General features: G+C 55.8%; 1 protein-coding gene across 50 annotated transcripts in view; it reads left to right on the top strand.

Annotated features, from left to right (window-relative positions):
* Rbfox3 (RNA binding fox-1 homolog 3) overlaps window positions 1–13,727 on the top strand; it is a 438,563-nt gene that overhangs the window by 407,353 nt on the left and 17,483 nt on the right. For all 50 annotated transcript variants that reach the window (NM_001413230.2, NM_001134498.4, XM_087571022.1 and 47 more), the window contains 1 exon segment: window positions 7,161–7,415. In NM_001413230.2, coding sequence (NP_001400159.1) covers window positions 7,194–7,415 — 222 coding nt within the window. In that variant the 5' untranslated portion in view covers window positions 7,161–7,193.

The raw sequence follows: 13,727 nt of genomic DNA, 5'->3' as shown, positions 1-13,727 counted from the left end.
TCTGCTCTTCAGAGGGTTGGCCTACAGAGGACAAGTTGGTGGCCTATGCATAGACCCAGATGTCTGGCACAAGTGTCTAGGAAGAAGATTTCAGCTGTTTGAGTGGTGTGACAAGCCTCCTCACTGGTGCTGACAGGCTGGGCTGGGTCTCCTGCTATCACCTTTGGAAGCTGAAGAAATATTTTCTTTGCTCAACTGTAGCCAGAGACACTGATGCAGAAACACCTGGTGTCCAGAGAGGTGGGCCCAGCCCCACGTGAGTGAGCCTTTGTGTGGAGTTGAGGTCAGGGGGCTGGGAGCAGGGTCATCCCTGCTTCCAAGGTGGGAGATCAGAAAGCTGAGGTCACTAGCGTCAGTTAATTTTCCTGTTACCCTGGCAAAATGGCTGACAAGAAGTCAACCTGAGGCTAGATGGGTTTGTTCTGGCTTTCCCAGCTGAGGGCTCAGTTTGTTGTGGTGACGATCTGTCTCCATGGATCGGGGAGGAAGGGAGGCAAGAACATGAGGTACTGGGTGGGTCACATGGCATCCACGTTCAGGAAGCAGAGGGGGCTGAACGTCCATGCTTAGCCTGCTCTCTCCAGATTCAGTTCAGGACCCCAGCCTAAGGGAAGGTGTCCCCCGCATCCAGGGTGGGTCCTTCCGTATCCATGGAAACACCCTCACAGGCATGCTCAGCTGTGCATCTCCTAGGTCACTCCGCATCAGATCCCAGACCACCAGCCTGCTGGCAGTTAGCCTCAAGGGCAGCCAGCCTGCCTCGCAGACCCTGAGTTCTGCAAAGGTCTAGGCAGGAAGTTCAGAGCAGGCACCTCCCGTTGTGTCATGGGGCAGGCAGCACCTGCCCTTGGGGAGGCCGCTCTACCCTGGCCTCTCTCCAAGGTTTTCGAAGTTGACATCTTGTCATTCCCCGGTATGACAGGGAGGGGCTGGAAATGAGGTTCTCCTTTGCTCTCCGACCACATAGCCAGCCGCTGGCCCCAGTGTCCACTCCTTCAAGCCACCATGAGGATTAACTGAGTGCCAGGTGGCTACAAGGCTCCATGCTTGTGCAGGCACACACGTACAATAGGGACCCATCTCAGGGACATGGGTACCACACGACAATGGCCTGTGTAGCTGTTTGGTGATGAGGCTGTGGCTCCCCAGTGCTGCCTTCCTCTCTACCACCAGGAGTGGGAACAAATGGCCTAGTGTCCACTTGCCCCGCCTCCAAACAGCATGGCCACCTTACTTTGGGCAGGCGGCACCCTCCCTCCAGGGGTGAGGAGTCCGAGAGCAATTATCTTAATTGTCCTGGAGGGCCTGAGAGCCGAGAGAGCCAGCAAGGACTGTACAGGGCAAGTGGCCAGGCCGTTCGGGGAGCGGCTCCAGCCGCTGTCACACATCCAACTTTCTGTCCGCCCCGTCAGCCTACACCCAGAGCACCTTCCCTCGCCTGGCACCCCACGTGCAGACTGCAGGACACAGGCTGAGGACACTGAGCCAGCAGTGCAAACAGACCCCACAGGCTACAGAGCCTGCAGGTGAAAGGGCCTTCCCGCTCTGCTCTGGGCTTATGGGGGACAAGTCACTGTCCTGTTCTACGGCATGGGATCCAGATTCAAAGGCATAGGCCATCCAAATGCAAGCGCCCAAGCCAGGCTTCCAGGATTAGCAGTTAGCCACAAGGTCCGCCCACCTCAAAGCAAGAGGAGCCTTCACATTCCATTGCGTTGATGGGACCCACAACCCTGGCGCAGGATGCAGGTCGCCCACTCCCTGGTGAGTCTAGGGGCGAGCGGAAGGAACACAAGGACAGTACAGGGGCCTAGGACTGACAGCAAGAGGTAGAAGCAAGGACTAGAACCAGGAAGGGGATGACTAAGATTGGGGGATTCTGGGAGAGGAGGCTAGGTCCTTGATCAAAGACAGAGACAGCCCAAGACAGCTACCCAGAGGAAGTCAGGGGAGAAAATAGCTCACCCAGACTCACTGCCCTGTTGCCCCCTGAAAACCAGAGGACAGGCTGTTCCACCTGTACCTGCCGGAGCATGGGCAGAAAAGGAGGGCAGGGTCTGTGTAGGCAGATACAAGGAGTGGCATCGATCGTGCAGCCCAACCTCTGCCTCCTTCCTGCCAGGGGATGGAGCAGGCTCCCGGGAGACCCCACCACCACTGCCACCATCCAACCCTCACCATAATGTCTGGAACAGTATAGCCCTGGACCAGAGACCCCTCCAAGGGCACAGACTCAGCCCCTGTAATAGGGGCTTCAAGGAGGACTCCCCCATTCCCCCAAATGCTGCTGGTATCACACCATTGAAGGTAGACAAGAAGGCTCAGGGAGTAAACGGTCCTTGTCATGATGCCTGATGACCCGGGTCCACAGAAAGGTGTGAGGAGAGAACTGACCCCACCCCCAGCACACACGCCACGGGCATGCACACCCACCCACGTTTCATGCACCCACAATAATTTTTTTTTAATTTTTATTAAAACATCACAACATCAAGCCCAAGTGTTGCAGACACCATGGTTGGGCTGTGCTGTGGTACGAGCTGAGGGAGTCAATCCTAAATGAGCTGATAAATGCCCGACCTGGTACACCCTCTTTCCTGGACCAACCCCAGCCCTTGGGAGTCCTGCAATGTGGCCAGTTTTCAGCCAGTGAGGTGAGCTTGCTCACCCAGAGCTATTCAAGATGCTCCTGGCTGGCTGAAACAAATCGGAACCACCACAGCAGGCTGCCCCTCTTCGCCTGCAGACTCCTGCCAGCCTTCCACCCCGTCTTCGGAACCATGCGGCTGACGGGTCTCTGACATGGTTCCTGCTCTGTGCTTCCTCCGTTCTGTCTGTACCTTGTGCACTTTGATCCATCTGCAAAAGTGTCAGCTGTGGTACCTGCCGTGGGGGACGCGGGTAGTGGACTGGGCTGGTGCTACAGAGTGGGTGTGGGAGGCTCCCAGGGACGCTCACCCAAAACCTGAGCCCCTTGAAGGCAAGCCTCCCGAGCTTCCTGCCCTGTAGCGTGCTTCCAAGGGCTAAGTCAGTGAGTGAGCACAAACGGCCGCCTTCATCCACTTACACATCAGCTCTTTCCTCGATGGCACCTCTTTGTCTCCCTGGAGACTCTGGCACGTGGAACTCTGACATTGGAGGGTCACATAGCCAGGCAGGCATGAGCCTGCTCCCCTGAGACCATGTTACATCCAATGGGAAAAGAGATAGCCGGGGTGTGGGTGGGGCTAAATAAACATGTGGGTGCAGTTTGCAGACTGAGGAGAGTGCTGGCCGGTCAGGAATGGTGAGTGGCAAGCCGAGGACCCTGTTTACAAAGACTCAGTGAGACCACAGGACCTGAGAGCACCTGAGGGGTCTGAGGAAAGTGCATCCCCACAGGAGGAAGAGCCAAGAGCTGGATAGGCATGGAGCAGTGGGACATTTGAGCAAAACAATCCAGAGGAGAGACACGGGAGGCAAAGGCAGAGATTTGGGGTACTCTGAGGACTTGGGGACCTGTGGAGTTAACCACAGGGGACAGACGGTAGGGGCTGGAACAGAAGCAGGAAGTCAGAAGGGTCACAGCAAATGGGAGCACTGAGTTGGCCTAAGAGATGGATTCCGGATTCCTGGTGGCAGCGTTAGAGTTGGAGACTGTGGACTAGGAGAGCAGTCACTGTCACTGAATCCTTGGGTTCAGGCTGAACTCTCCAAGGAAGGGAGAGGGCTGTATCCCAGGATGGGAAGACTTGCAAAGCAGCAGATCCAACGGTTTGTTACGAAGAAACCAAGTCATACAGCCATGGGAGGCGTTTGGGATTCTGGTAAGAATGTGGACGTTTGGGGCTGGAGAGATGGCTCAGCGGTTAAGAGCACCCGACTGCTCTTCCAGAGGTCATGAGTTCAACTCCCAGCAACCACATGGTGGCTCAACCATCTGTAAAGAGATCAGATGCCCTCTTCTGATGTATCTGAAGACAGCTACAGTATACCTATATATAATAAATAAATAAATCTTTAAAAAAAAAAAGAATGTGGACGTTTGCGTGTGGCCTCATCTAATCCACACACGTGGTAGACAACTGTTTCCTACTTCACAGCTGAGCAGACTGAGGTACAGGCCGCTGCCCATCCAGGAGGAAGAACCCTCGAGGGCATGGTGATGACAGAGTTGAGGTCCTGGGAGATGCAGTAATGTCTGCCTGAACCTCTAAGCCACCAGGTGGCTCTGGTGACCTCTGAGCACAAGGTCTTAACCATCTGCAGCAGATCACTGTGGTATCCTGGGCCAGGGGATGCAGAATAAATGGATAGAACTGTGTGAGCCCTGCCTGGGTGAGACCTCCCTGCTAAACACTTCCACCTCCTCATGCTGAAGATGGCTGTGGTCCCCAGTGGCCCTCAGACCCAGCTACCTACTCTTACTCTAAGGCTTTAAGAAGATGCCCAGCTCCCCACCCCCGGCAGCCGAAGTGATTCACTGCCAAAGCCACCCAGGAGGGGTAGGGAGAAGAGCTGTGAAGCCTCGTCAGTTACTGAAGTTTCTCATCAAATATTTACTGGGGAATTGATCTCCCTGGCGTCTGCCAGGCCGCTGACAGGCCCCTCCCTCCCTCCCCCTCTCCTTCTACACCCTTGGTCCTCCTGTTTTATTCTGCTCTTCTCCCTGGCTATCCGGGGTGCTGTGTTCTCTCCACCCCTGCATGCCACACCCACCTCTCCCCAGCCCCTCCAACATCTCCATCCATGAACCACTTGCCTGTTTTGAACACCAGGATGTCTGGTAACAATGGGTAACGTGGCCTCTGGACCTCACTACTATGGAGAATGAGATGGGTGGGAATCTTCAGTGAGAGGAGAGGGAGAGAGAGGAAGAGGAGGAATAGGGAGAGGAGGAGGGGGAGGAGGAAAAAGAGGGAGGAGGAGGAATAGGGAGAGGAGGAGGGGAAGAGGAGGAGGGGGAGGAGGAAAAAGAGGGAGGAGGAGGAATAGGGAGAGGAGGAGGGGAAGAGGAGGAATAGGGAGGAGGAAGAAGAGGAGGTATAGGGAGGAGGAGGAAGAAGAGGAATAGGGAGGGAGAGGAGGAAGGGGAGGAAGAATAGGGAGGAGGAGGAAGAAGAGGAGTAGGGAGGGGGAGGAAGAAGAGGGGGAGTAGGGAGGAGGAGGAATAGGGAGGAGGAGGAAGAGGAGGAATAGGGAGGGGGAGGAAGAAGAGGAGGAGTAGGGAGAAGGAGGAGGAGGTAATGTGAGGCATACCACTCCAGCACTTACCCACTGTCCTGGTTTTGAGCTCCTCTATAGACAGGGAAAGGAGCAAGAAGCTTTGTTAAAGGGGATGAAAGGGGGTAGAAGAAGAAAAAGGGGAAGAGGGATGAGGACTTGGATACCAGAGACTATTGGCTCTGCAAGTCTGTTCCAGGGTGGCTAGCACAGGGTGGGTGCTTTAGGGAGCAGGGCAAGGCTGATACAACTAGTGATGAGGGAAACAAGGTTGGTGCAGACCAGGTAGATTCTTCACATTTGCTGTGGCCATGAGGTAGGCAGGCCCTCTGAGCACCATCACGGTAGATCTAGCATCTGGACAGCGTGGGCCTTCAGCAAGCCTGGTGAAGCAGGCCTATTCTTGCTTCCCAAGGTAACCCAGCCCCACTTTGGGCCTGGCATGCCCAAGATGCCAGAAAGGCAGCTACAGGGAGAGCAAGTGGAACTCCAGTGAGGTCTATGGCCAAGAACAAAGCCCAGGGTGTACTCTGGGGAAAGAGGCTCTCTTGTCAGTGAGGGCGAGGCATTGAGGCACATGGGGTCAGCTATGGCAAAGAGCATGCTTGAGAGAACTCCACTGGCTGACACCTTCCTGTTACCCCAAGGCTGGGGTGGACACAGCCAGGCCGAGAGGTAATGCAAAAAGGTCAGGCAGCCACAGAAGGAAACAGGAAAGGGTCGTGCAAGCCCACCTCCCCCCTGTCTCCTTGTGGCTGCATCTAAGTATGTTCTTACTAAATCACGTGTCTGGCACTGCAGCCCACAGGGGTGGCCATGTTGGAGGGACACAGGTGGTAGGAGACTGGCCCTGTCCTTCCTCATCTGAGTCATCAATGGGGTCATGAATTCTTGCTGGTGTCCCCTTGAAGGTCTGCTCCAGTGCCAGACACTACCTGTCCTCTCAGATGTTGGAACTCTCTGGCCACACAAACTCAGAGCAAAGGCACTGCCTGCCCAGAGGGGACATTGCCTCAGCTGTGTTTGCAGCGGGAGACAGAGAAGTAAACCAGTCTCCTCCCTTTCCAGCTCCGCCTGCCCCTGGCTTTGCAGGATGGAAGCCCAGGTTGAAGAAAGGGCTCCTGGCTGAGCTGTTCTCCTGCCTACAATGAGTAACCCTCACACGTATCCAAAAAAGCATGGGGTAGGGCCAGACCTGCACCCTCGGGTACCAGGCTCCCTGGTGATGCTGACACCGAGGACCCAGGTACTATCTTTGAGAGTCACTGCTGAGGCCCCGCTGGGGCCGAGGGGTGAGCAGTGAAGGATGCTCATCACCGCTCTGGGCAGCAGACTTTCAAGGGGGCAGGGAGGAGTCTGGGAGATTGCAGAGACCTTCTGACCACCATAGTGATCAACCAGTCAAGGTGAACTGTGAAGCCACCTTTTCTACTGGGAAACGGAAGCTCAGACCCCCTTGAAAAGGCTGGGGAAAAGGCTCGGCGGCAGGGAAACCGGGTGCTCCGTGAATGAATGGGCATTTATGTCCAGGCTATGCCGGTTTCCAGTGAATATTGTATTTCAGTACTTCTGTGTATTGTTGGGGTACACACCCGGTGACGGGTGTGACGATCAATCTGTGATGATCCCTACAGCTCCACCTGGGTCTGCCACAACGGTCTTCATAGATCATTGGTTTTAAAATCTAGGTGAGAAAACAGAACTCTGGAGTTGTATGTTCATATCTGGCAAGTAGATCACAGCCACGGGTGCCCCCACTTAAAACCAGGGGCTCCCAGTACCTCTATCCTGGCCCCTCCTGCCGCTCTGAGCTGGGGCCTCTTCTCAGGGAGGACCTGAGAGATGCCACGAAAAGTAGCGTGTGGAAACCACACAGCCTGAAGTGGAAGAGCCTCATCCCTTGAAGGCTCTGGAAGGGATAGGGGTTCTAACCAGCGCTTGGCTCTCTCCACCCACAGGGCAATCAGGACGCCACGGCTCCGCCTGAAGCGATGGCCCAGCCCTACCCCCCTGCCCAGTACCCTCCTCCACCTCAGAATGGAATCCCAGCTGAATATGCCCCACCTCCGCCACATCCCACACAGGACTACTCCGGCCAGACCCCCGTCCCCCCAGAGCACGGCATGACCCTCTACACGCCAGCACAGACGCATCCTGAGCAGCCGGGCACTGAGGCCAGCACACAGCCCATCGCTGGGACCCAGACGGTGCCGGTAAGAGACCCTTCCTACACAGGCCAGCCCAGGACTGAGGGGCAGAGCGTCCCCAGTACACGCTGGCTGGGTAGAACTTTCTAGAAAGCGCCTCTATGTACAGGGTCAGGCCTCTTTGTCGGACATGAGCCTGCTTCCAGCCCCAGACATGAGGCTGACACCAAGGCTCCCTTCTTGGGAGCGGGTGCCATGAAGGGACCACAGAGTCGGGTAGCGACTCCACTCCCATCTGGGAGGTAGGAAGTGTAGCAGTGGCCGCTGATGTCCTGCTGAAGGGGACATAAGAGCCAGAGGCTTGGGCTGCCTAGGGTCTCAGGAGAAAGCGAGGGTGGGCCGAGGGTGGTGGGCGGCTGCAGAGCCCTCTCGGGTTGCAAGTCCTCCTATCATTCCTAATCACTTGTAATCTACCTGCTTGGCTGCCCTCCAATCAGATAGCTTCAATTACGAGGTTGTAATGCAGCTCGGGGGAGGGGGGGGGAGATGAAAGTGCTGAGCACAGCACTTCTCAGATTTCTTCATGGAGAAAGAAGTGAGAAACAGAGCCAGCCGCCTGGGTGGGCTCCGTCCTGCAGCCCCCTCCCGGGCTCTGGCTGCTGCCTCGGCTGCTCAGGCCTCTCCTCTGGTTCTCCCCGTTACATTCCCTGTGGGCCTTCCCCTCCACTGCTCTGGGACTTTGGGTTCATCCACCCATCCCTGCTGGCTCCATTCCAACAGCCGGCTGCTGGCTGGCAGAGCCTGGGCAGGAGGCCAGCCTGCTCGGCTCTCCCCGGGCAGAGTGGCACCACCCTGGCGTCTCCCCAGGGGCCCTCCAGCTGTGCTCCCTTAACTGTGCCTCCACATCAAGCCTGGCTCTATAGATGCTGTACAGACCCAAATACTGCCCTCTGCACGGGCAGGGCATCCTCTACCGTCCTCCGAACTGTCTACCATCGCCTCGGAGAGTCCGCCCACTCATACCTGGGCTGGGGCTGCGCCTGACCTCATCCTATGTCCAGCCAATGTTAGTCCTCCCTGCACCAGGATTCTTTCAATTGCGGGCCACAGACTGAAAAGGCCAACGTCTGGATTACAGAACTGGATGGAGGTCTGGCTCTTAAGTCACCAAGTCCACAGCCTCTACATGCTCAGGATAGACAGAGGTGATCCCAGAGGTGACCCCTGAGGTAACCCCGGATAGATCCTGCATAAGTCATAGGTATATGGCCCAGGTCTTCTTTGACAGGCGTTAGCAGACAAGCCCCGTCTGACCAAATCTCTACAAACAAATGGTGGTGGGGAGTTGAGGAGTTCTTCACCTGGTCAAAAGCAAATCACTAGTGTAGGTGACATAAGGAGGGGTCGGGTAGCTTTTTTATAACCGAAAGCAGAAACCAGCACTGAAGCTTGGGGCTACCAGACAGACACAACTACCAGTATCTGAGTCAACTTCTCGGCCCTGCATAATACAGGCTGAGCGCCAGGTCCCAAGGCAGTTCTGGGGCGCAGAGGGTGTGACCAGCCCAGTCCTTTGGGTTCCGCTAGTCCAAGGCAGAGATGTCAGGAAGCTGAGGGCTGGGGCGAGGACTTCCTGGGAGCACGCTGGAGCAAGCTGAGTTTTGAGGCTTGGTACCCAAATGCTTCCCGGATGACCTGGCTCTGTCAGAGAATATCAGAGCCCTGAGGAACACGCAGCCTGGACCGTCCTGCTCTCTGACCTGAGTGTTTGGGTCACAGTATCAGATTTTTAACCCTGGCTATTTCACCTCAAGGGCAAGTGTGCTAGCCTAACCTGAGGAGGTGGAAGGTGCTAGACCAAAAGAGAGAAAACATTCGGGATACTGAGGGCTGCCCCTCCCCCAAACTGCCAGCCTCGATCTCTGATGTGTGAGCCCCGTGGAGAACAGGTGTGCCCTGCTCTAAGATTCCAGGGGCTGCTTGGCTCCCAGAGCAGCTGCCTCTCAGAGGAACTGCCTGACAGGAAGCAAAGCCAGCACCTGCTGGCCAGGTCAGGTGTCACCAGCCTATCTTTGTGGACATTCAGAGGACGCTTTCCACTCACTCAGGCCTTCTCTGGGCCTTCCCCTAAGCAGCCTGAGACTAGGATTGAGGGGTACCCAGGATAGCAGGCTCAGAACCAGTCTCCCACCTGGCTCAGAACCCCCCCTTGATTTCCCAGGACACGGCCACTGAGTGCCCTGGTGTCTTCCTTCTCCCCCCACTCCCCACCATCCCGTGTACTTCATAGACACAGACACCCTAGGGGTCCCTCTCCCCCTGAGAGATTTCCTCCCGCTGGTGAGCAGCCCTGCTCCACAGTAACACTTCACTGATAACAACCACTACATCAGCTCTAAAAGGCTGACCCTGCCCCAAGCCGGGAGGTCTGCATTATCTTTGCCCTGAGGCTGACGCAGAGGAGGAGGGAGCAGCAGTTGGCATACCTGCCTGGCATCTTCTTGTCCCCTATTCCTTTAGACACATGCGTCCTGGGCCTTAGCTCAGACGGATTTTATTTGCTTTGGGACAGGGCCTTTATATGGCCTGAACCTGCAACATCCAGCAGGCTTCCCCAGACCAGAACTGAGGGACCCCTGTTGACTCCTCTGACAACCTGCTGCCCTAGTATGATGCCTAAAGATTGAGCAAAAGAGAGACGTCCGACCCCGAGGGACCCAGTCCACCAACATCGGTTACTTCCAGAGGCCTTGGCCACCAGGGTCCTCAGAAAGGTCTTTAGGAAGCTTTCAGCAGTTTGTCCTTAGACAACCCCAGTGACTGGCCATTCCTGGGACCACTCCTCATTGTCACACAGGGACCTCTATTCTGCACCCCACCATTTGGAGGTCCCTTCTGAAAAGAGCCACCCCCACCCGTGATCCCGGCAGGAAGTCTGGAAAGCCAGGAGCTCCTATACATGGATTCGGTCTCCTATCTCTTACGGTCCAGGGCCGCCTGCTAAAGGCAATGCAGGGTGTCGAGTGCCGCCCCCAATACGGCTGGAAAACTCTGAGCAGGCAGAGAGGAAACACACCCTCAAGCACTCCTTCCTTCACTCAAGGTCACATGAGTGCCCGCAGGGTTCACAACCAGTCCTTACACAGAAGGAAGCTCTCGGAGAGACTGATGCGTTCCGGGATATCTGAACCCATCCCATTGTGAACCCCAAGACTGTGACCCGGAACAACCTTGTCATGGTGTATAGCTCCGTCCTAGCATACGCCTTTCATCCAAGGGCTCAATAAAGTCAACCCCAGGTCAAGAGGCAGAGCAAGTCACCAGCCGACCTTCCTACTCCACCAGTGTCCCAGAAGGAAAAAACCCTCCTCCTTCTCCACAGTCCTTCAACCCAATGTCCCTCCCTGTCCCTCCCTGTCGGCTGGTGGCCTGCTCCACCTCTTGACCTAGGGTTGACTTTCTTTAGCCCTGGGATTAAAGGTGGGTAGGAAGGCTGAGTCACACCATGACAAGGTTTTCCCAGTTCATAATCTTGGGGTTAACTACGTGCTCACATATCCTGCAGCGTTTGCACATTTGCACACTTGAAAGTGACAAGGAGGAGCAGGCAAGAGGTGTCTCTGGGCGGAGGGGCATAAAGTGACTTCTTTCTTCCATCAGTAACTAAAGCCTTGGATCCCTGGCTCCTTGGCTCCCAAAGGTCGGTAAAAGCAGGCATGAGAAGGAAAGAAAGAAGGTTAAAGGTGTCGGCCCTTGAACCTGGACGCAGTCACTCTTTGGTGCGATAGATGGCTCACCAACTTATGGGGGACAAGTCAGTGCAGTTAGGCGGGTGATGTGTGGCCAGCCAGCAGAGGCGTGGGGTGTCGCTCGACATCCAGTGGAAGTGGAGCCCAGGATTCTGAAGGACACTCAAAGAAAAGACCCCCTCGGGGCCACGGGCAGAGAGCCCCTCCCCGAAAGCCTACTGTCTACCAGAGTGGCTTCCCTACTGGAGGGAGCAGGAGGAACAGAGAGAGGCTGCCGAGTGAAATCCCAATGGCCAGTTTAACTTATGCCACCTCAGCCAAACTTACCTCTGGGCTGGTAACAGGGTAGCCGGGGTGTTCTGTTACCCACGGTCCTCCTAGGACTCCTCTGTCTGTCCTATCTGGGTGACTTACCACTCCTCTGTGTGGAGATCGGCAGGGCTGGGCAAAGGGAGTCAGAATTCTCAACATTGCCTAAGCCCCCAGGAGCTGGTACCCAGCCTTGAATGCACAGAGGTGGGGAGCAAAGGGTCTGTGATGGCCGGGCTTGACACAGTACTAGAGAGACACTAAAACCCACGAACATCCTGGGAGACATCGGGGGTCCTGGTGGCTGTTTCTTCTCTACGTCTGAGGACTGCAAGAAAAGACCTGGGCAGGACAGGGTGGAGCCGGGCACAGATCCTCTTCTCAGACAGAAGGGTCAGCCAGGCCACCAGCACCACCCTGGTAGAAAGAAGATGCCCTGAGGTGTGCAATTACGCCTACGGAATTTCTCAGCGCACCTTACAATTTTGTAGGTGCTGAGCCCGTTTACTTGCTGCTGTACTCTGCTGAGTAGTGTGGGGGAGACAAAGACGCTTCGACACCCCAGCTTTAGTAGTGCGATCTTGTGGACCCCCTCTCTGGTCAGCTTTCTTAGGGATTCCTGAGCTAGAGTGGCCACCTGGCGGTGCTCGTTGCTTCCCTCTGCTGGTCAGAAGCGGACATTACAGGCCCCTAACCAGGCTGGATTCCTCCCATCCAAGATGAAGATGACTTAATTAGTAGAGAGAGACACCTGCAGCTGCCTGCTATATGGATTCCCACAGAGAAGGAGAAGGAGGGACCTACACCTGCTGTGGGCCTCAGTAATCACAGGCTTCTTGGGGTGTTTTACCTTTGTCCGTGGCACAGCCATCCCTTCAGAGTCTAGCCGACATTCACTTTTTGCACTAATACTAAGAGCAAAGAAGACAGCCGTGGAACTAGACAGCCATGGAACTGGGGGAGACAGAGCTCCTTCAGGTGCCCCAGTGCACCCCTGGAGAGCCAGTCAGCTCCTACATAGACAGCCTGCTGTCCTGTGTTTCCCCGCAGGGGTGGAGCAAACCACCCACTCCTGCCCACTGTGGCTGTTCCCGCTACCTATGTCTCCCTGCCCAAGCCCAGCTACTTTCACAGGGCTTCTGGGTAGTGTTTTTTTAAAAATGGCTTAACAAGCCAGAGGCTTCGTCTCTCAGGAGCACCGAAGGAGGCCAGGTCGTACCTACAACTCCATACGTGGGGCTCAGAAGACAAGCATTTACCAAAATTGTTCGGACACAGGTTGCTGATCTGCTGACACAGGTCGTGGGGCTGTCCACTTGAGTCGGGGAGAGGAAAAGGGCCCCATGTTTACAGCTGCACCGTGTATTAACCTCCCGGTCCAACAAGGTAGAGTTGCCGCTAGAGGACATGTGGACGTAAACTCTGCAGCTCTCTCTGCAAGTCTCCCAACCCCACCACAGCTGCCCACAGGGGGTCTCTGGGAACCGTCACCGGGGCCTTCTGTTCTGGTCACCTAGGGTGCTTCCTGCCAGAAGCCAGGTCAGAGGCCTCTTGGCTGAACACTAGAATGTAAGGGACTCAAAGGAGACAGGGGAGGCCAGAAAGCCACTCCAACTGAAGCCCAAAGGCCCACCCCTTGCTACTTAGACTTAGTGTGGTCTGGCAGAGACTGTCCATTTGGGCTCCATCTTTTTTCAGCCACAGCACAGACCCACGCACATTAGCCTTCCTGCCTCCTGCCTCCAGGACACCCATACCTGTCAACACTCCTTGAAGAGCACCGACTGAGATAGCCTGAGAACACCAGTGTTTCCTGGAAGCCCATGGGAAGGGACCTGTGTTTCTCTCCCATCAGCCTCCCAGCAGCTGCCTCTGCTCCTTAGGCAACTACACAATGAAAACCCCAACCACGACCCTTACCTCTGTGCCCCCCCCAGTGATGTGCCCATCTTTACCCCCAGGAAGCCTCCGAGATCAGTGGACAGATTTGGGAGCTGATCCCTAAAACCTGAGGGGCCATGGGGCATTGGGATTAGAGGACAGCCACTAGAGGGTGTGTTCTTGGCCTGGTGTTGCCATGCTGCATGGAGTTCAGTCCCTCTAGAAGAACTGGAGCAGCAGGAAGAGAAGGAACTCTTTGAGGGCGGGAGCTGGGGCATCCACCCCCTGTGTGTGCCACCTCAGAGCTCCTGTCCTGGACACTGAGGCTTTAGGGAGTGGAGAGCTAGAGAGACTGGTGGTGTGTGAGCTGGCTGTGAACATGAAAACCTTAGGTCTGGGCATCCAAGGAGATGGACTTCACTGTCTCGGTGTAGATACC

The sequence above is a fragment of the Rattus norvegicus genome, chromosome 10 (assembly GCF_021556685.1).
Source record: "Rattus norvegicus strain SHRSP/BbbUtx chromosome 10, alternate assembly SHRSP_T2T, whole genome shotgun sequence".
Taxonomy (NCBI): Eukaryota; Metazoa; Chordata; class Mammalia; order Rodentia; family Muridae; genus Rattus; species Rattus norvegicus.
This window is presented reverse-complemented; position numbering and strand designations above follow the sequence as displayed.